At 44.5% G+C, this 22,714-nt stretch overlaps 2 protein-coding genes across 2 annotated transcripts; both read right to left on the minus strand.

The window, feature by feature from the left end:
* Positions 5,811 to 8,278, minus strand: LOC8068431 (protein O-linked-mannose beta-1,4-N-acetylglucosaminyltransferase 2). The gene is made up of 3 exons (XM_002437756.2): positions 7,842 to 8,278; positions 7,634 to 7,729; positions 5,811 to 7,366 (listed from the first exon to the last, which is right to left on the minus strand). Exons 1-3 carry the CDS (start codon positions 7,963 to 7,965, stop codon positions 6,087 to 6,089), a joined length of 1,500 nt encoding a protein of 499 aa, XP_002437801.1. The 5' UTR covers positions 7,966 to 8,278; the 3' UTR covers positions 5,811 to 6,086.
* On the minus strand, positions 18,601 to 19,691 carry LOC8070712 (early nodulin-93). The gene is made up of 3 exons (XM_002437757.2): positions 19,494 to 19,691; positions 19,256 to 19,317; positions 18,601 to 19,143 (listed from the first exon to the last, which is right to left on the minus strand). The coding sequence occupies exons 1-3, from the start codon at positions 19,555 to 19,557 to the stop codon at positions 18,922 to 18,924; spliced, it is 348 nt and encodes a 115-aa protein (XP_002437802.1). The 5' UTR covers positions 19,558 to 19,691; the 3' UTR covers positions 18,601 to 18,921.

Here is a 22,714-nt window from a genome sequence, read left to right on the forward strand (position 1 = left end):
ACAGACAAATTGTGCAATTAGTTTTTATTTTCGTCTATATTTAATGCTTCATGCATGTGTATAAAGATTTGATATGATGGAGAATTTTGAAAAATTTTGGAAACTAAACAAGGCCTGAAAGCTGGTTTTCACTGCTCTTGCGGTCTTGCCGCCTTGTTAGTGGTCAAAAGTTTGATGTCCATTTGTTTACTTGTTGAATAGTAGTGTCGTGGCTGGTTTTGATAAGTGCATATTTTTGTAGCATTGACAAGATGTGTGAGCATGTAATGAAGTATGTTGCAGCAAAAACTTGGAATCATTGTCATATGGGGAATGCTAGCCTTTCTTTTTCCTCCTTGGTATGCACACGTAACTCTACAATGATAAATTCAATGGGACTGAGGGAGTATAAAGTTATAAATCTATAATTTTCATATGAAATTTAACTTCCTCGTGATGTGATGGGAATTCTTTAAAGAAAAATCATAACTTTTTAATATGACTTTAGACGGAGATAAGATTTACTCCTTATATACTAGGACGAAGGGAGTATATAACAATTGTATTGCTAGCTAAGACCTATATTTGTACTCCTTCCATTCTAGTTTAAGGTCACTTTGTCTTCAAAGTTTAATAAATTTACACAAAATGCACTAACATATACGAAATAAATTAGTGTCACTAAAACTTTAGTGATATGTATTTTCCTACTGTAAATTATTTGAACAACTTACGTATTGAATATTGTATTGATTGTATCGGCACCAACTTTTGTATTGAACAAAAATGTTATAAAGTCATAGAATTTTTCAAGGTCTACGATTTGCATAGGAGATTATCTCTATTGGAGCTTATTAAAAAAATCATGATTTGTTTATCTCAAAAAGATAAACGTGCAGAAAAAGTAAATTCAGCCAATTAAAACATTGGAAAGTACCCATTGAATCGGTAAAATTTAAATCTCTGCACTTGGATTGGGAGTCAGAGGATATTTTACATTTTTTCTACTGGGGCAACTGTTTTTTTAAAAAAAAATCAAATGACAAATACAATTAATAAAGATAAATAAAATTGTTGCGTCAGGTTCTGGGGACCGTTGGGGTGGGCTTTGGAGCGGTGTCAAAGTAAATCCCTTGTTGGGCCATCGATGGGCCACGTAGATTGTCATCATGGTAATGCGATGGGCCCACTTTTATTAAGGACCGAGGAGCACAAAGCTGATCATCGTCAGTAGGCAAAAGAAACAAGCAACTGGGCCAGATTCTCTCAAGAGCTTCAACTTGGGCCTTGTTTAGTTCCAAAAAAATTTGAAAAATAGAAATAATAGCATTTTCGTTTGTATTTTATAAATATTGTCCAATCATAAACTAATTAGGCTCAAAAGATTCGTCTCTTCAATTCCGACCAAGTACAATTAGTTTTTATTTTCGTTTATATTTAATACTTCATGCATGCGTCTAAAGATTTGATATGACGGGGTGTTTAGTTTCAAAAAAATTTGCAAAATAGAAATAGTATCATTTTTGTTTGTATTTGACAAATATTATTCAATCATGGACTAGACTCAAAAGATTCGTCTCTTCAATTCCGACCAAACTGTGCAATTAGTTTTTATTTTTGTCTATATTTAATACTTCATACATGCGTTTAGAATCTGAAAAAAATTGCAAAATTTTTAGGAACTAAACAAGGCCTTGGTTGTTTTCCTGCATTTCGTCTCCGAGTCCGGTCCTGCTCCTGCAGTTCGGAAAAAACTGCCGGCGCCCGGCGGCGGTCTAGAAGCTCTGTTACTGCACGACACTCAACATCCGGGGCACGCCATGGATTAGGGCTTTGTTTACTTTCTCAAATATTTTATAAAATATTTTAAATTCTATGTCAAATTAAATCTTACGTCACATACATGAAGCATTAAATATAAGTAAAAGATAACTAATTATATAATTTATATATAATTACAAGATAAATCTTTTAAGTATAGTTAGTCTATAATTAAATAATATTTATCAAATATAAATAAAATTATTACTGTTTATATTTTACAAAATTTTTTTGCAAGTAAACAAGTCCCGGATGAAACGGAGCTAGGGTTTTCGTTCCACTAGTCAAAGCCGCGTTTCGTTCCTGCCACGCTGGCCATGCATCACATCCGATCCGCTGCTGTCAAGTTGTTTTCACCCTGGAGTAGTGTTTTTTCCGAAAGGACAAAGTATGTGTGAATTATCATGATGCCTTTAACTCGTCAAGCTCCCTAACCAGCTCACTCGATACTAGTAAGCAGTAACAGTAATGGGCATTATTATGACTCATAATTTATGAGCTAACAGCTTACGCACTGACCAACAACAACGTGGACCTTGTCAGCCGAGCAAGCAACGCCCACGATCCATCCAGCTCCTGTTAAACTATATACACAATGAACGATTAACAAAGCATCAACTATGCGATTCACGTCTTTTTTATACATATATACTGTCTTTTTTTGTGCGATGGCTATGTTTCAAAGCTTATTCTATTCTTTGTCTGCATCTCGCATTCTGCTAGTTTTTTTTATTAGTTCATGGACACTCAACAGTGGCATCCACGGAATCTGCTCAATTCTTATTCTTAGGCCTTGTTTAGTTCTAAAAAAATTTGTAAAATTTTTCAGATTCTCCGTCACATCGAATCTTTAGACGTATGCATGAAGTATTAAATATAGACAAAAATAAAAACTAATTACAACGTTTGGTCAAAATTGACGAGACGAATCTTTTGAGCCTAGTTAATCTATGATTGGACAATATTTATCAAATACAAACAAAATTGATACTATTCATATTTTGCAAAATATTTTGCAAGTAAACAAGGCCTTATTATTATTTGTACAACGGCCACAACCGCGTTTCGTCGCCGCCACGCCGGCGGCGGCAGCCATCCGGCAGCCAGACAGAATGCGGCGAGTTTGTTTGTTCTTTTTTTTAATGAATTTCGAGTCATGGAGTGCGAGACAACTACGATGATGATGGCTGGATGGACAGATTATACGTCATAACACACTTCATTAAAATTAAGATTTAAGATTAATAGTACCGTAAAAAAAAGTTGGCAGACTTATAATTGAGTGCTTTCTTAATCAAGCGCTAAAAAGCGTGGCTACTGTTGGCTAGGGTGAATACTAACTCCATTCCAAATTATAAAACATTTGACTTTTTAATCCCAAATTTAATCATTCAACTTATTTAAAAAAAATTATGCAAACATAGTCAAATGTAAGTTATTCTTGAAGAACATTTATTAATAAATCAAACCACGACAAAAAGATAATATTTTACGCAAAATTTTGAATAAGAGACGAATGGTCAAATTTAGTGTAAAAAAGTCAAATATTTCATAATTTGAGATGGAGCAAGTACAATCGAATATGTTGTGTGTAGTGCCGGCATTCACTTCAGCCTGATGCATGAGCTATACAATGCTCAGCAGACTTGTACACCAAGAGCGAAACTAGCATTCACTTAGGTAAACAAGTAGCTAAAAATAGTGACAGTCGTCTATATAATCATGCATTTTGCAGACTAAAAGATGAACTATTTGTTGGCCGAGCCAAGAATTTGTTGTTAAGCCACTAGTTAACCAAAAAAAACTAGCTAATAGAAAAGCTAAAAGGTGACCACGGATAAAGAAAAGACCAATATGGTTCTGTCGTAACCTTATCCTCACCCTAGTTTTAAAGGGCAAAAACTGACTTGTAGTAAGAATCCACCTATCTCTTAGCTCTAGTATATTTCTAATTTTAATTGAGTCTGACCACTGAACAACTGTGAGCATTTCTGTTTTAATTAGCTAATCAGTAAAAATCAGCCAGCCGAACAGGACTAGCTAGGTCATCTGGATTTTGAGAATCTGAATTTAAAAAAATTCTCACAATCCTAGTACAGAGTAGCTAGTTTACAACAAATCCTATGTCATCGAGTTGTAGATTACAACTATTTCTAGATCGCCGAGTTTGCATGTCCGATCTTTTTTGTGGGAGCGTGTTTGGAACACGGTGGACTAAAAACTAGTTAGTCCACCGTGTGATGCAATGGACTGAAAATATGCTCTAACCATTGAGTAGGCTTGTCTATGATTATTCTATGTTTATCTTTTTCATTGGACGTTCTAAACTTAGAAGTGATTTTTAGTCATGATGAGACGCAAGCAGTCGTCCAAATTATTTGTACGCCTTAGCCAGAACGTTAGTTGGAGAAGGTTGGATAAAGATCGAAGTTCAGATTTTCGTCACCACCGTCCACCGACCGCAGCTCACATACAGACTCTTGTTTGTCAGTGATGAACTGATAACGGATGGATGATGACCACCATGTACGCCCACGCAAGTAGAGTAGTACGTACAGAGACAACGGTGGTGGATGCATGGATGGATCGGATGCCGCTGACAGATGCACCGTGAGATGGGATGAGAAAAGCCTGTTCATTTAAGCTTATTTATCAGTCAATTTAGTAGTGTTTTTCTTTTTTATAATAAATCAGCGAGTATTTGGATCGGAGCGGAGAAAACCAAGTGCTCTTCTCTTCAGCGAGCGAACTGGTCATCGACAAATGACTTGTTACAACATTACATGTGCTCCACTACACATGGTTTGCGTGATTCACGAGATGAACACGTCAGGGCAATTAAGCACTAGTACTACTGTAGACTGTAGTAATCAATTCATCTTGTTCTAAAAGCTCCTAGTCGAGTTGCTCGTCATCTTGCCTTTGACTGATCTCGTCAAAACTCTGTTTGACCAGGCCATCGGATTGATCGAGTCTCCTTCTTGGTTAACTAAGGTCTTGTTTAGTTTACCCCAAAAACAAAAAAAAAAATAAAATTTTCTGTCACATCGAATTTTTCGACACATGCATGAAGCATTAAATATAAATAAAAGTTAAAACTAATTGCACAGTTTAACTGTAAATCACGAGACGAATCTTTTGATCCTAATTAGTCTATAATTGGATAATATTTGTCACAAGCAAACGAAAGTGCTACACTAGAAAAATTCAAAATCTTTTCGCATTTAAACAAGGCCTAATAATAACGCTAATGGCTGATGCTGTCATGCACACGGTGGACAATAGTAGCAACAGGAAAGCACGGACCTCGTCAGACGATGGAGTAATTTAATACCCACGATCCAGCTTCCATCTGTTAACAGAACTATACATACGACGCTGAACAATTGACAGAATCTCACATTGTGCTTTGTTCTTGCACAAAGCTCCCACGGAATCTGGCCGCACCATTCTTATTGCGTACAGCACAACATTTTGTGCTAGTTGCCGCTCAAACCAACAACGCCAGCATACCAAGAGGCCAAACAAAATAGAGCGGCCAAAACAGGGTCTCTTTGGATCTCAAACCTCTCGCGCAATCCATGACATCTAAAATCTAACGGTTGCCTAAGGCCTCTTTGTTTAGATGTGAAATGTTTTTGGATTTCGCTACTATAGCACTTTCGTTTATTTGTGGTAAATATTGTTCAATCATGGACTAACTAGGATCAAAAGATTCGTCTCGTGATTTACAGTGTGTAATTAGTTTTTGTTTCCGTTTATATTTAATACTTCATGCATGTGCCGCAAGATTCGATGTGATGGGGAATCTTAAAAACTTTTTGGTTTTTGGTGGGAACTAAACACCAAGCGACTTTTCGACACTCGGACCTCTACCACAATCCATCCTTACTCCAGATGTCTAAAATCAAATACATACTTAAACCAACCTAGCGGCTTTCCGACACCTCCATCCAAATAAGACCTAAATACACCTCTTTCAATGTGCTTCCACCATCTCTACACACAAGTCGCAACCAACTCAACCTTGCATTGTGTCGTGTTTACAGGGCAAAGGCAAAGGGGCACAAGAAAAATGACCAAAAAAACAGATTAATTACCACTTGATGATGATCTACCATCAGCAACATCATTAAAAACGAACCTAACCATCTGCCTAATCTACCTACCTAGGGTATAAATTAAACCCATCCATTTTCCAGCTGATGATGAAGGTAGTTAAACCAAGGTACTAAACAACATGAACACGGTGTACGCGAACGACGACAGAGACCTGTCCAAACTACTCAGTCGTCGGCGACCTGCCGTCCATGGGGCAGCAGCTTGAGCGCCTGCACGAAGGTGTTCTTGAGCCTGCCGAGGTGCGGCCGGACGTTCTGCTTGTCGAGGTACACGGCCTTGAGCGCGTCCCACCCCTGCTTATGGATGGCGGCGGGGTCTCTGATCACCGGATCGTCCTCGCCGTACTCCTCGCTCAGCGTCGTCTCGTCCTTCTGCACCACGTACTCGAGGTAGTGCACCTCCATCCCTTCCGCGGGCTCCCGGAACGTGCCGCGCGCCAGCCACTCCAGCCCGCCGTACGGCACCACCTGCACCAGCACGGCGCCGGCGGGGAGGAACACCATGTTGGTGAGCCCGTCGCCGTGCACGCCCACCATCACGTCCGCCGAGTTCACCAGCCGCGCGAACCGCCCCACGTCCGTGCTCACCTCCGGGTCCCCCGTCCGCACGTCGAACCCCAGGCTCGTCGCCATGTCCGCCATGGCGCGCTCGTTCAGCAGCCGCCGCGAGGTCCTCCGCGAGATGATGAGGAGGCGCGGGCGCCGGCGGATGTCCCACCGGTCCCCGCTCGGCGCCGCCGCCGCGCGCTCTAGCCCGAACGCGTCCCGCAGCATCGCGCGGAACTCCGGCATGGACGGCGACGAGGAGGACGCGTCCACGCCTAGCTCGCGGTGGAACGTCGGGCCTACCACGACGCGCGGGTAGCAGCGGACCTCGGCGTCCGCGTCCGCGTCCACCACCTCGTGCCGGCTCAGCTGCTGCAGCACCTGCAGGTACTTGGTGGTCCACCACGGCTTGTAGCTGCTCACCAGCAGCTGCACGTCGCCGGCGTACCGCCGCGCCGTGATGAACGCCGGGATCAGCACGTCCGTGTAGTCGTGGAACAGGTTGCCCGTGAACCCGCCCGTCGACAGCACGAACGCCGTCGCCGAGCTGTTCACCGTGCACCGCGGCGCGTCGTCGCTTCCCACCGGACGGAGCGTCCACTCCTTGACGTGGGACAGCGCGAACGCGTCGTGCTTCCGGCAGTAAGGCTTCACCTTCCACTCCCGCTCCAGAGGGCTCACCAGCACCGTCTGGGCACGCCCCACCACGCGCACGTCGCCGGCCGCCTCGCAGGTGTCCGACCGCCGGCTCGACTCGTAGCACACCGGCTTGCTTTTGCTCGCCCTCTCGGTGTGGTCGTCGCCGACCACAATGGCCGTGCCGCTCACGCCGCCGCCGCCGCTGCCGCTGCCAGAGTTGGAGTCGGTGGGGTTGGACCGAGTCTCCTCGCCTTCCTCCTCTGCGACAGATAGACAGACAGACAGACAGAGCAAAAATCAGCTCAAATTCTCGGGATCTGCTTCCTATACAGCGTGATTCCCTGGACGACGCGTATGCGTTCTTCCGCCCCAGATTTCAAGAAGCTGCCAAGAAATCTTGATCCCGAACTGTACGGCAGGAATGGGAAAAAGGATTTCTGGATTTGCAGCAATCTTGGACTGAATCACGCGGTTTCTTAAATTCAGGTAGAAACGCAAACGCGAGAGGAACTAGTCGGAAGAATTACCGGCTGCAGCTGCAGCGTCATGCGCGTTCGCCATCTCGACGCTGTCTTTCGCCATTGCCTGCTGCTCCTCTGCTTTGATGGCGTCCCCTGTTTTACCTGCGCATCCCAACCGGCACAGCTCAGATAAGCGAATGAATCAAGAAGAAGAAGAAGAAGAAGAAGAAGCCGGCGGCGGCAAACAAACGCCATGGCAATCTAATCAGCGTACCAATCGGGGAGAACTTGGCCCTGATGAGGGAGAGCAGCAGGAGGGATCCGAGCATGAAGGCGATGAGTGCCACATTCCCCAGCCTCCTCCCCTCCGCCCTTGACAGGTTCCGGTTCGACTTCATGGCCTCCCTCTCCTCTCTCCCTTCCCTCTCCTGTCTCCACCAGGCCGGATGCTCGAGGTGAGGTCGTGAGAAAGAAATATATACGGCGATTAGGCAAATGGAGGAGGTGTGGTGTGCGGCAGCACGCACGCAGTAGCTAGCTGGTTGTTGCTGTCGTGGTTGAACAGGCCAAGGACAACAGGGCAGAGGGGGGGTGGGGTTGAAATGGTAGTGCGGTTGACCCGGCGACAGGCATAGCTCAACGCGCACGATGCGGAGAGCGGGGAGAAGATGACGGGAGGGAGAAGAAGCAAAAGCGTGAGAAAAAAAAAAAGAAGGGCAGATGACTTGTTGGAGTAGGCTTGTACTACCTCGAGCGAGAGGGAGAGCACGTTGAAAGCCGCCGGAGGTGAGCTGTGAGCCTCGGAGCGGAACAGCTGCGGTCCAGGTCGTCGTCGTCCTTCACCGTGTGTCCTTCTCTCGACGGTTACTGGCTTACTGCTCGGCTCGCACCGGCGCGCACTTCGGGGACCCTGTTGCCGCGCTTTTGTTTGTTTTTCATGATTTGCGTTGCCGGATTAGGACCAGTTTAATTGCTCCTTCAAGGCAGAGGACAAAAAGTCAAAAGCACTAGTCCCCGGCCCAGCTGTGATGTGATTACGATCATGTGTTGGATTCACTGGCTAGCTACAGTAATAATAGCTAAAAATCTACCAACTTATTAGCTACTCATAGGTAATAGTACCTGGGTTGCTTGGATCCACCAACTAATAGGTGATTGGATGGTAGGTCAAAATTGTAGTATATAAACAATTAACATTTATTACCATATCTTTATCAACTAATGAGTTACCACACTAATAGTTGGTGAGAGAAAAACATTGTCGAGGGTGCCTATTCGCTTCGCTGAAATCTAACTTATGTTAATTGAGAGGAAGACGTGTTGTCCTTTTGCTGAAAAAATACGACCAATGAGTAGTGATTCGTTATGAACTCGTGTGATCTAGCTGTAATTGCATGAATATATGTCCATAAGAGCCCATGCTCCCATCTTGGATATTTTTGACGACTAAATATAAATAGAAAAAATAATTAATTATATAATTTGTTTTTAATTTGTGAGATGAATTTGTTATTTGTAATTTATGAGACGAATCTTCTAAGTACAGTTAGTCTACGATCGGACAATAACTATTAAATATAAATGAAAATGCTAAAAAAACTTTTCAGTAGACGGTCGGCAGTCTACCTTGGGGTATACCCACGGTAGTAGTTTATCGGTAGACGGTGCGCAAACTACGAACTCGATGGTGACGCAAGACACGGACAAGCTTTTTATCCAGGTTCGGCCGCCGAGTTGGCGTAATACCTACGTCCTGCGTCTGGTTGTATTGGATTGTGTTGAGAGAATCGTATGTCCTAGGGGGGTCCCTTGCCTCTCCTTATATAGTCTGAAGGGCAGGGTTACAGATCTGGAAATTAATCCTAGTCGGTTACAATTGTCATAGATAGTTCGATATCAATTCCTATTCTAACCGACTAGAATCCTGCTTGATCTCCACATCTTGCTTCCTTGCGCGAAACTCCAGGCTGTCGGATCAAGCCTTGAACTCGTCTCGTAATGGGCCAAGCCTCCTGGCCCAAGTCTAGCCGTAAGGATATAGGGGTCTATCCCCCCACAGCTAGTCCCCGAGCACCATGTATTGTGATGTAACACGCCGTCTTGAGCTTCTTCGATCAGTGAGGCTTGACGTCTTCAATAAGCAGGAAAGTCGTCCAAACAGTTGCAACAGTATTTTGACCAACTCAAAAAACAGTTGATCAACATTGACATCGAAGAAGCAGGTTGTTTGAAGAATGCATGGTGCTCTAAATTAAAAAAGATTTCTTTCTTGGTGAAGTGTGCCCACTTTACTTTTCTGAAAAGCATGGATCTAAAAAAAGCAAGCATATTCACCGCAAGGTGAAGTGTGCCCACTTAGTCCCCGAGCCTGGTAGTAGGTGACGTAGGCACGTGGTGCCAGGGTCAAAAGAAAAGTCCTCAAAGAAATTCTGAAACTGAGATGCATCGCCAGATGCATCGTACCGATGTAGTCCCCGAGCTTGCTGGAAGGCGAAGTATGAGCCTTGTAGCAAGGTCTAAAAAATTGAATTTACCAGTCCGTCTGCAATTGAATAGACTAATCGACCAGTCCCCGAGCATATAACGCTCGGTGGTCGGTACAGTCCCCGAATTCTCAAATTGGTGGGCTGGTCGACCAGTCCCCGAGCGTATAGTGCTCGGTGGTCGGTACAGTCCCAAAACTCTCAAATTGGTGGGCTGGTCGACCAGTCCCCGAGCGTATAGTGCTCGGTGGTCGGTACAGTCCCAAAACTCTCAAATTGGTGAGCTGGTCGAACAGTCCCCGAGCGTATAGTACTCGGTGATCGGCACAGTCCCCGAGCACGGCGTAGGGACCGGTGGACAAGTCCCCGAGCGTGGTTGGGAACGTAAACGTGCTCGGTGGTCGGCACAGTCTTCGAGCACAGCATAGAGAGTAGTCGACAAGTCCCCGAGCGTGGTTGGGAACGTAAACGTGCTCGGTGGTCGGAGCAGTCCCCGGGCACAGCGTAGGGAATAGTCGACGAGTCTCCAAGCGTAGCTTGTCGACTGGGCCAAACTCCTGAAAAAAAATATAAAGAATTGGTAGTACATGATGTATAAATAACCTTTAGATACAAAATCAGTACTAAGATAAGTTTTAGATTTTTTGTTATAAAATTAGCACGAGTAGTTAATTCATCCTAGAGCTTGTACCAGCTCTGGTCTAGCCAACAATCAGCATGAGGTGCGGAACCTAGGCACGCGTAGGATTGTCAGCCACGTCAGAGAGCTACTGCCGACCACCCGGAACGCAGAGGGCGGATCTCGTGCACGTGTAGGGAGGAGTCGGAGACAGTACCGGCTCTGGAAAACTCGTGTAGGAGAAAAAACTAGTCGGCTAAAAAAGTTGTTTTGAAGAATAATAATATTAATAATATTATTCCAAAAAACAAATGAAATATTAGAATTGTACTTATCTTTGGACGAAAGTCTGGTCGGGAGAGTTGCTTGACTTGTTGTCGTGATGGTGGTCGCGGCTGTCGTAGCGCCGTTCTTTGCGGCGATTATTATTGCGACTCGTGGTCAGAGCAAGTAGGCCAAACAACTTGGTCGATAGCCTGAGCAGGTCGGTGTCGTCGATCTGCCTCCCTTTGTAGCAGAGAAGCGGGTGACGCGTTGTCGGCGTGGTCGGAGACGTTGCTGGAGTAGTTGGAGTCGTAGCCAGCGTGGTTGAAGCCGCCGCCGACGTCGATGAAGAAGTGGTTGGCGCAGATCGGATCTACACCTCCTCCGTGGTCGTGGCGGTGAAGCTGTTGAAGCTAATGGTAAACGTGAAGTCGCCCGCCATGGCCACGAAGTCGGGGATGATGACCATCTCGTTCGTCGGGAGAGCTGTACGCACACCCCCTACCTGGCGCGCCACTGTCGACGAAAGCTGGTCGGCAGTCTACCTTGGGGTATACCCACGGTAGTAGTTTATCGATAGACGGTGCGCAAACTACGAACTCGATGGTGACGCAAGACACGGACAAGCTTTTTATCCAGGTTCGGCCGCCGAGTTGGCGTAATACCTACGTCCTGCGTCTGGTTGTATTGGATTGTGTTGAGAGAATCGTATGTCCTAGGGGGGTCCCTTGCCTCTCCTTATATAGTCTGAAGGGCAGGGTTACAGATCTGGAAACTAATCCTAGTCGGTTACAATTATCATAGATAGTTCGATATCAATTCCTATTCTAACCGACTAGAATCCTGCTTGATCTCCACATCTTGCTTCCTTGCGCGAAACTCCAGGCTGTCGGATCAAGCCTTGAACTCGTCTCGTAATGGGCCAAGCCTCCTGGCCCAAGTCTAGCCGTAAGGGTATAGGGGTCTATCCCCCCACAGCCACGACTAAGGGGGTGTTTGGGACTGCTCCACAAACTCTACCGTGGAGCAGCTTCACAAAAAACTGGAGTTTATGGAGTATCTCTTTAGGTGTTGTCACAACTCCATCATTTTTTCTCGAACTGAGTGCGTGGAGCTGAAACCGTTTATAGCTAAAAAGACGTGAAGTGGAGCTGAAAAAGTGGAGCAGTGCCCCCTTAAACAAGGCCTAAGTTGTAGGGGTCACGGGCTCACGCCAGGACAACACGCGGCGGCGGCCCGGCGACGGCGAGCACCGGGCCACGCAGCACCTGGCGATCACGGACGGGTTGGTTGGTTGGGCTTGCGGCGGGAGGCTGTTAGGCCTTTGACTGGCCACGTAGGGAGAGGTAAGTCATCTCTTAATGGGCTGCGCCCAACAGCATTTTATATGGATTCACAGGCCTGGAAATAAAACTGGGCCTTAGCTGCATGATCTGAGGCAGCTGCTTTTGCTTCTGCGAGGTCAGCCGTGTTTGTGTTTGGTTTCTTTCTTCCTTGGTCTCCTCCGTCTTCCACTCCGATCAGCGGCGCCGGCGGCTCGGATTCTCCGAAAACCACCGGCGCTCCGGCGGGCTGTATCTGTACTGTATGCATGCATCCCCCGACGAAAGGAGACCTCAAGTAAAGTGCGGCCGTGCATTTTTATTATACAACCTACAGAAACGCATGTGCATTCAGCCTGAGCCCTTGAGATGGTACGGTGGTAACCACGTACGCGTGCTTTCACAGGAAAAGGCAAAGCAGGATGGAGATGGATGAAGAAGCATCGAGCAGCGTGATCCACGTGTGCACGCGTAGTTTACACATCACCCAATGGGCGATGGCGATCGTAGTACGTTCGTTCAGGCTGCTTCTTCTTGCACAAGTTGGATGGGGCAGTACTCTGAAACATGCTTGACACTCAGCTTGATGCATGGTAACGGCGCGCGCGATCCATCGAGATCGATCAGGTGATGGTGACGGGAGCCGAGCCGGACCGGATCACCCGACGGGGCGGGCCACTGAGGCTTTGCTCGATCATGGCATGGGCTGTAGTGATGGGCCTCACACGTTTAGGCCTCTTTCCTTCCTTGGTTTACCTGCCCTCCTCCTCTGCTTCCCCTTCTTCTCCATCCAGCTTCCAGCATTCCAGCTCCATCGAGGAGGGCAGCCGCACCTGCACTGCACGCGCCGTAGCGAGGCGAGGCCAAGGGTCGGGAGAGTGAAAGAGAGGCGAAGATGATCTACCGCAACTGGTCGCTGCTCTCGTCGACGGTCGTCATCTGGGGCGGTGTCGCCACCGCCGGCCTCGCCGGCATCTTCCTCTTCGGCGGCAAGGTAACGCCCTCGATTCCCTTCCCTCCCTGGAACACCGTATGCGGTGTTTGTTTCAGCTGCTCGTTCGTTTGATTGGTGGTGACCATTACGAACCCTAGATTTGGCCAGTAGACCTGTCGATGGGTAGGGTTTGGACAAATCCAAGCGTGGTCTAGCCCAAACCTCCTATCTGGTTGATCCCCGTTCCCCATCCTCCCCCAACTGTACCCATGCCCATTTTGCCCAAATTCATTGGATAGTATGGAAGCCCATGGATTGGATGAGTAGACGACTGTCAAGAAAATGAATGAGTAGACTGCAGTGGCAGAGCTTCACGCAGGCCAATAGAGGCCACGGGCACCCCTAACCTTCAATAAACTCCATTAGTTGCTGCCATTTCCCTTGATAAATGTTAGTAAATGTTAACCTTGTTCATTAATGATTGGCCCCTGTTGGCTTTAGTTCCAAGCTTTGCCACTGGTAGACTGAATCACTAAACATAAACAATTGATTAACCGGCCAGCTCTGGTGCCAGGCACTCCTCTTCCTAGAATCATCACCATGGCGACAAGGCAGTGCGTGACCGCCGCATGCTCCGTTGGGCCGAATCCCACCAGCTGCAATTGTCTGCAAGTTGAAGAAGCTTGGGAATAACATGATTTGATTGGGATAGATGGGGGAGTGGATTTACCTTTGAAGGGGTGTTCCACTGTGAGGCAGTGGAAACTCGATACTTGCTGTCACCGCCTTGACGGTTTCTGCTATCTTCTTTGCTGACCTCTGAGTACTGAGCCACCGCTGGCGTCTCTCACTCGCCCTCGTGAAGAAAAATTTGGGGTTGGGTAAGGCTAGACAAGAGTGATCCCCTCCTCATACCCTTTTACCAGTGGGTATACCTGTTACCCAATGGATAAAGTTTTTTTTTACCCATACCCTACCCACTTGGTGTGGATTTGGATTTGGGGACTGGGTATGAATATCCAGCGATGCATATAGATTTGGGGCAGACTTTGGGTGTGATGGACTCTGTTGTCTGCAGGGTCAGATTTCTGTGGTTAGGTTAGGTCTATCGAGGAAGCTATGTAATTTTAGGTTGCCATTGCCCAGTATGTTACTCCCTCCATCCCAAACGAACAAGGCGTTGGAGAGTCAAAACATCTCAAGTTTGACCAAATTTATATGGTAGGATAATAACATTTATGATATCAACTAAGTATTATTAAGTTCTTTATTAATTATATTTCATAGTATATCTATTTGATGCCACAAAACTTTGTAATTTTTTGTATAATTTTGGTCAAACTTGAAATGCTTTGACTTTCCAAGATTGACTTACAATTTGGGATGGAGAAAGTAGTATTTAGTAACGTGGTCAGGTTCCCGTGGCTACCAACTTATCCAAGCTGAAGTCAGCTATTTTATAGATGCTGTGTGGAATAGATATTTCTTGCTATGCATTGTTCTTCTTAAGGAATCAAGATTTTATTCTGACGTGTTGTTTAACATGTTGGCAGGAGAAATTCAATGACTATCTTTGCCGCGAAGGCGAGAGGCTTAGGCAGCAGGACAGAGCCGCGATCGGCCGAAGCTAGAGAGGAAGCTGTAGCTTGATTGATATCAATAGAGCAATAACTTTTCAAATTTACAAGGAAGAATCCTGCCTCCCTACTAGAACAAGCTGTCTAGGATGGAATCCATCTACTAGCTTTCACTTTCCTGAGCAAAACTTGCTGCATATAACAATAAATAAATTGACTCTGGTTTCTGTTCTTTCTGCAACCTGCACAGAGTTCCTTGATTTTGTTTTAAAATTTAAAGGGATACGACCTATTTCTATTTTTTCACCTTCTGATTCTGATTATTTGTTTTGTAATGCTCTGTGTATCAGTTCATAATAAGCACAATGATAAAGTTCCTTTGTGTGATTGGAGCTTCATATCCTATTTCAATGGCGGAACTTTTGGCAATTTAGTCTACAATGTAGATGTCATAATCCTGGATGTATTCAACTTGGTTGATACTGTACATGGTGAAAAAAATGTGCTTAAATTTAGTTGTACAGGGTAAGTAATTTAAGATGACTTGGAGGTAAGTCTTTGTTGTTACTGTGAGGTTGAATCATAGCAATTTTAATGTAGTTTTAAGATAGCGTTGTTTTGGGTGTTAACTGCAACCTGCTTGGGAGTCTGCTTTGAAGTGGATTCTAAAGGTTTGTGATTGATTCAGTTTTGATCTATGTGTCTTCCTTTTTTCTCCTTAGGCACAAGCAACCAAGACGCTGTTGAACTGAACTTGTCATAGCCTGTACTATAATATTCATATGCCACTAAGGCCTTGTCTACACGAAATTTTTTTGGTCCACAGTAGTATTTTTGTTTGTATTTAGTAATTATTGTCCAATCATGGACTAACTAGACTCAAAAGATTCGTCAAATTACAAATAAACTGTGCAATTAATTATTGTTTTTATTTATATTTAATGCTCTATACATGTGCCGCAAGATTCGATGTGACGAGGAATATTGAATAGTTTTTGGTTTTTGGGTGGAACTAAACAAGGCTGACGACATTGTTGAACTGAACTTGTCATAGCCTGTACTATAATTAATATATATGCCACTAAAGCCCTGTTTGGTTAGAGGTGGTAAACTTTACCGCATATCACATCGAATGTTTGGACACATGCATGAAGTATTAAATAGACAATTTACGAAACTAAAAACACAGCTAGAGAATAATTTGCGAGACGAATCTTTTGAGTCTTAGATAGTGTTGTCAATGTTTTGTGATTGTTTTTTTTTATTCCTTGAGGTTCTCTAAATTGCATGAGTATTGGCATATGCGGTGTATTGGCATTCCATTGGTTATTGTTGTAGCACAGGAAGTATTCCGGCCTCCAACATTCACCCATGATTGAGTAGCACAAACTTCTCGTAGCTTATGGTGATCATATATATACTCCTAGTGGTACGCTTATGCAACTTGATCGGTTGTGTGGATCTTGTTTATATATATGCCAGTGTACAATGCAAGAAAGAGCAGACCATCAAGGACGATCGATCAATTGAGGTACATCAACCAAAGAAAAAGGGACCTCAATAAGGAGGGAGATCTATCTCATCTTGCCTGTTCTTTTCGCCTTTGACCAATCAAGTTTTTCTGTTATTCTAAGAATTTTAGAAAACTTGTGACCAGTATAGCCGAGGAATTTGTGATTATAGGACTCCAATCGTATGGGTTTCGCTATAATATGACTCTAAACATTTGCTTAGCTAAAATGACTTCTGAATCGTTAATGCTTTGCTATTATAACATTTGAGACTTAATTTGAACATTTTGTACTTAAATCTCTTCCAAACTCGAAATATTTTTAATTAATGGCCATATTGCCCCTAGGGGCTAATTAACAGAGCCTCGCCTGCTGCGCCTGGCCAGCTGCTGCCGTCTTTTCTTGTTCATGCATCCGAAAGAGACCGAAACACTCCGACACTTCTTGCTGCTCGCTACCCGGCCGGCAAGCTGCTACGTGCTACGTCTGGGACGACGGCTTCTCGCAACCAGACCATAATTACCGTTGAGACAAAGCTGCTACGTGCTACGTCTGGGACGAAGGCTGCCGTGTTCGCGAGGCTCTGGGTGCCGTTCTGCGGGTGTGGAGCGAAATAATCACCAGATCATAATTAAAGTTGAGATAAAGCTGTGCTATTTTTGCAAAGCCCAGCAACCGGACCGGGCGCCACCACAAGTAGGGCTCCGTCTAGGGCTTCCAGAGGGTCTTCATCCATGATGAAACGCGGGAAGAAAGGAAGGAGGGCAGAGGCCGGCGGCCGGCGGGCCGTGGACGGCGGCCGGTGGGCAGAGGCTCGGTCTACGGCCGGCGCGTCAGGAGTCGCGATGGAGGGCGGCGCGTGAGGAGTCGCGATGGAGGGTTACGTGAAACAGGCGACGTAAACGGTTGGGCAGGGATCGATCCATTACCTGAAGGGCATTATGACCAATATCTGAAAGTATTTAAATTTGGTTCAAGATTTGATTAGAATACGTTGAATTCAATGATCAAATGTCATAATAGCAAACTGTCAATGTTTCGGGAGTTATTTTTACAAAGCCGATGTTACAAATCCTATTATAGCGAAGCCCACACGATTGGAATGTTATAATAGCAAATTTCTCAGTATAGCCATAGCTTCGTGGAACGACATCAATTAGCTATTCCTTCTTTTCCTAGCTCAGTGTCACCAAAACAAACAACCATCCTACTCTACTAGCATCAATTACCCCATGCATCTCAAGCAAATCAACTATCATTCTGCACATTGAAAACCAATCACAACTGCTTGCTGAAAGACTTGTTGATCACAGTAGCATCAATTTCATTGTAGTTGGATGTCCTGAGGCAAAATTTGTCTATAATCTTTCGTGCATGATAAAATCATGTTTCGGTGTGAAGCATGGGGCAGGCAGATCCATCTAGGGACTGTTTGGTTAGAGTTGTTAAAGTTAAAAAGATATAATAATATTTTTGTTTTATTTGATAAATAGATATCTAATCATAGATTAATTAGGCTTAAAAGATTTGTTTCGCAAATTACATGCAAGTTGTGCAATTATTTATTTTTTATCTATATTTAATACTTCATGCATGTGTCCAAATATTCAATGTGATATGAGTTAAAGTTTACCGAACTAAATGGGGCTAGGTCTCCAACACTGATACTGATATATTCAGTTTTGTTATACGCCCATGCTTGACACTGACAGTAAGGCATGTACGCGCGTACGGCTACTGTTCGATCGTGCAATTCGACGACTCGTATGTCGGAGTACTAGTATACGAGTGGTGTAGTATTCAGTAGATACTGTCAGAGTGTCAGTTTGTGACATACGGACATGGATGATTGATGGAATTGATAAAAAAAAAGGAGGGGGCAAAAGAAACCAAAACGATCCACCGCAACTGGATTGTTGAAAACCGTCAGCGGCACGGAGCAAACCGCCGCCTTTTTGCATCAGCATATGCATCTTGCTTTGCAGACTTGTAGCCCGTCCTGCGTGGAACCGCTAGCTTTTAGGGAGTGTGGTGGTGGTGGGTGGTAGTAATTAGTAAATTATGACTGGGAGACTGCACCTGTGCCGGCAAAGATTTATATATATATGCTCAACTTGTAAATTCCGACGACATGTACGATAGTATATCTTCACCGGCTCCTGAATCTGATGACAGAAATTTTTTTCACTCAGAGTCCGTTGGTGTCATGTTTAGTTCACTCGGTCTGTAGCATTAGGGAGTTTTCATTCGTACTCGTCTGCCTGTAGGAAAACCCTTTTTTTCAACTGATTTCATTTTATTCGATTGAGTTTTATGAAGCATATGCACAAAGTACACCATGCCAATAAGGGCTAGTATTTCATATTTTCCTTGATGGCGATAAAAGATGTTACAGACAATAGTATGTAGCTATAGCTAGTACACACTACACAGCATGGATATAATCCATGCATGTTCACCGCAGACTGCAACCACCCTACGGCAGATAATACAGAAGCTAAGCTATGCTAATTAGCTCGCAGAGCAAGCTACCTACCTGCTGGTCTGCATTGCAGGGGCCTGATTATTGCATGAAATAGCTGGATTACTACACATACAACAGTAGAACAAATAATCTTGCATGGTTTGCTTTGTTTATCCTCAATCAAGGCCTGAAGAAGGCCGGGTGTGGCCTGCCGGTGCCCTGGTAAGAGGTGTTCTTGAGGTGCTCCGGTGCGTTCTCGAACGAGTGCCGTCTCGCCAGCGACAGGATCTTCTTGTCGGCGGCGATGAAGTAGGCCATCCCGGCAACCGTGGAGATGATGAGTGCCTGTCCGGTGGGGTTGATGTTGGCCTTCGCCCATGGCAGCATCCTCACGCTCGCCAGCTGAACAACAAAACAAAGGTCATGGATCTCGAAATGGTTAGATACGTAGTACAGCTTTTACGGATGGTATATGGCGATGCTGAAATAGATGAACGAACTGAACGATACTCACGGTGGGAACTGCAGAGGCGACGGTTGCTACAGCTGCTGCCTTAAACCCTGCCATGGTCGCCTCTGCATGTATATCAGACCACACATGTTCTCAAGCATCAGGCATCAGTAGTATAAAGCATTTCAGCTAGAACGGCTAATAAGTAAGGAAAGCAGACATCCATCATCTGAATCTGAAGACAGTAGTGTACTAGTATAGCCAGCTAGGTGATGATCGGATCAGCGTTCGTATGTGTTACCTCGGGAGCAGCGTTTGGCGAGGGCAAGCTTCTGGTCGAGGGACGCACGGCTCACCGTCGACATGGTGGTGGTTTCTTGATCCTGTTCGTGAGGCTCGTGAGAGTCTGATGCGCAGCACTGGGCTCAGAGAGAGAGAGAGAGAGAGAGAGACTACAGAGAAGTGAGCAGAGCACGGCTGGTTTCTGGAAGAGGGCAGGGGAGGCCATGGATTTATAGTAGGCCGGCCGCAGCTGATTCGCCGCATCGGCAGCAGGGGGCGCGGATGGCAAACGATCGGCGGTGGCCGGTGGGCGAGGAGGGAGATGGAACCGGCGTGCCGGACGTGGTTTCGGTTTCGGGGGGCAAAAAGGCATTGCCGACGAGAGAGCCCAGCCCGGGGACCGACGTGTCGTGGGGGATTCCATCCCTGGGGCCATGCTTTCCAGTGGTATCCCACCAGTAGCGTGGCGGGTCGTTGGAGATGGTGGCAGCAGAGGCACCGGGCACCAGGCGTGGGTCGTCGTCGGGATCCGCGCCTCCGGTCCTCAGCCCACCATTTTTTTGCCGGTGCCTCCTGCCGTTTCGGTGTTTCGCCACCAGCTGCCGCTGAGGGAGAGAAAAAACAAAGGAATCTAGTACGTGACACAGCCAGTAGTTTTGGGCTTTTGGCCGTTGTTGGCCACTGCCTGGCGCACGCACGCTGTGGGTATGCATCTGTGTGCTACCGAACTAGTAGTAGTGTAAAAAAAAAAGAAAAAACTGACTGTGCACGGGGCCAAGTGTCGGTGGGCTAGGTGGTACAAGAATAATAGTTATATATTTTTTTCTTATAAAAAATGAGTAGTAAGGATGCAATATACTTAGGTCTTGTTTACTTCCACCCAAAATTCAAATTTTTTTAAAATTCTACGTCACAACGAATCTTCGGACACATATGTGGAGTATTAAATATAGACGAAAATAAAAACTAATTGCACAGTTTGATCGAAATTTACGAGACAAATATTTTGAGCTAGTCCGTAGTTAGACAATAATTACCACAGACAAACGAAAGTGCTACAGTGTCCTAAATTTTTTTTTCTACTTGAACTAAACACGGCCTTATAAAAAAAATATGAGACAGTTTTTCATGCTAATAGTCATGCTTTCGTTGCGCCACACTGCCGTGGATAGTTTGTTTGTAGATTTTTTTTTTTCTCTCACTGGATGACGCGTTCCCAAAAAGTTTCAAAATTCCCAGTTTTTGCGGTACATGCATGGAGTATTAAATTTAGATAAAAATAAAAACTAGTTACACAGTTTACCTATAAATCGCGAGATGAATCTTTTGATCCTAATTAGTCTATAATTGGATAATATTTGTCACAAACAAACGAAAGTGTTACGGTACCCAAAATCCAAAATTTTTGTCAACTAAACAAGGCCCAGTATTGTTTTCACGGTGCCAGAACGAACCACACTAGCTGGCACGTGGTTTTAGCTTAAGAGTTGGAAACAGAGGCAAAATCTTGTTAGGTCATGGATGCTAGTGCTAGGTTTAGCATCAAAAGTGAAAACAAGGAGCCATGCAAACACTGTAAGATCATCGACACACGGTGCTTGGAGTTCGGACACATTTCAACGGTCAACAAGTCAACCTGCTGTCACTGCTTGCGTGTACACAACACTAGTAGTCGTCGCTGGGTTTAAGGTGAGAGTATGCAAGCGCTTACATACATATTATCGACGATGTACGTAACTGCAGAGACCTCCAGCTCCTTTTCTTCAGTTTTGTACTTGATGGCTCATGGACTGAGTTAGTTTATCACCGAGATTTTAGTCATATTTAGGAATTTTAGTGCCTTCGACCAAATCCTACTGAAATGGGCGTGCGTTTCGTTTTGTGCTGGGATTCAGAAAATAATAATAATAATTATTATTATTAGAGGGACTCATGGTCACGGCAGCTCATCGGTTCCTCTCACAGATAAGAGCCGACAGAGACGAATGCACATTCAGTCTGAGATGGTAATGAAAAAAAGGTGTAGGATGGACTGAAAGCACCGACCAGCGTGCGTGATCCACACGGTGTACACAACACGTGGCGTCTCATCGTAGCCGTAACGAATGCTAGCTACAGAGTAGAGATACTGCTACTGTCCAGACTAGCAGCATGCCGGTTACTGTCTGACGAGACAAGGAAATAATATACCTTGTTAAGGCCCATCCAAAAACTTATTTTTTTTAAAAATTCTCCACCACATCGAGTCTTATAACACATGTATGAAACATTAAATATAGATGAAAACAAAAAATAATTGTACAGTTTGTATATAAATCACAAGATGAATCTTTTAAGTCTAGTTACTCTATGTTTGGATAATGTTTTTTAAATAAAAATAAAAGTGCTTACAAACTACAGACAAAGTACAATTAATTATTTTTTATTTATATTTAATATTCCACGTATGTATCATAAGATTCGATGTAACAAAAAATCTTGCAAAATTTTGATACTTTTTTGAACTAGTTCCAAGGCCTAAAGTTAGCCTCCCGATGCTGGATCAATTCGCCGACAATTGGATCAGATCAACTCATCGGACTGCACGTTTAATTAAGTCTTTGTTTAGTTCATCCAAAAACTAAAAGTTTTTTAAGATTTTTTATCACATCAAATCTTACGGCATATGTATAGGGCATTAAATACAGATAAAAACAAAAATTAATTACATAATTTGTCTGTAAATCGTAAGACAAATCTTTTAAACCTAGTTACTCTATAATTAAATAATATTTGTCAAATAAAAACGAATCCAAAAACATTTCGGATCTAAACATTATACAGCAGACGGCAGACCCATGGCCATGGTTGCAACAGTAATGCCGTTGTGACTTGGTGACTTGTGAGCACACGTATAGTACTGTACCTTTCTACCACGTGGCAAGCATGGAAAGCACCTCTCAAAAAAAAATTCTCAAGTATAGTAGTACTGTACCTTTCTTATGTACGTATATTTAAACTGCACACGTAGTACTCTATAACGTGCATGCGTACGGCTACTGTTCGCTGCAATTCGACGATTCATATGTATTATATTTATGTGCAAGTCTGTGTCATATATATTTTATGTATACGTGCATTATTGCTGGAATGAAAGACCGACCGCTGGATTGTTCAATCAAAACCGTCAGCGGCAAAGAGCAAACTGCCGCCTTTTTACTCAACTTGTAGAATATATTTTGGGACTTTGAAGTCCATCCT

This window comes from Sorghum bicolor, chromosome 10 (assembly GCF_000003195.3).
Source record: "Sorghum bicolor cultivar BTx623 chromosome 10, Sorghum_bicolor_NCBIv3, whole genome shotgun sequence".
NCBI lineage: Eukaryota > Viridiplantae > Streptophyta > Magnoliopsida > Poales > Poaceae > Sorghum > Sorghum bicolor.

Coding starts and splice junctions, on each gene's coding strand:
- LOC8068431 (XM_002437756.2), bottom strand. CDS start 7,965: ATGAAGTCGAACCGGAACCTGTCAAGGGCGGAGGGGAGGAGGCTGGGG. Junction 7,730..7,841: donor GGCCAAGTTCTCCCCGATTG/GTACGCTGATTA, acceptor TGGGATGCGCAG/GTAAAACAGGGGACGCCATC. Junction 7,367..7,633: donor TGACGCTGCAGCTGCAGCCG/GTAATTCTTCCG, acceptor TATCTGTCGCAG/AGGAGGAAGGCGAGGAGACT.
- LOC8070712 (XM_002437757.2), bottom strand. CDS start 19,557: ATGTCGACGGTGAGCCGTGCGTCCCTCGACCAGAAGCTTGCCCTCGCC. Junction 19,318..19,493: donor CGCCAAACGCTGCTCCCGAG/GTAACACATACG, acceptor ATATACATGCAG/AGGCGACCATGGCAGGGTTT. Junction 19,144..19,255: donor TCGCCTCTGCAGTTCCCACC/GTGAGTATCGTT, acceptor TTTGTTGTTCAG/CTGGCGAGCGTGAGGATGCT.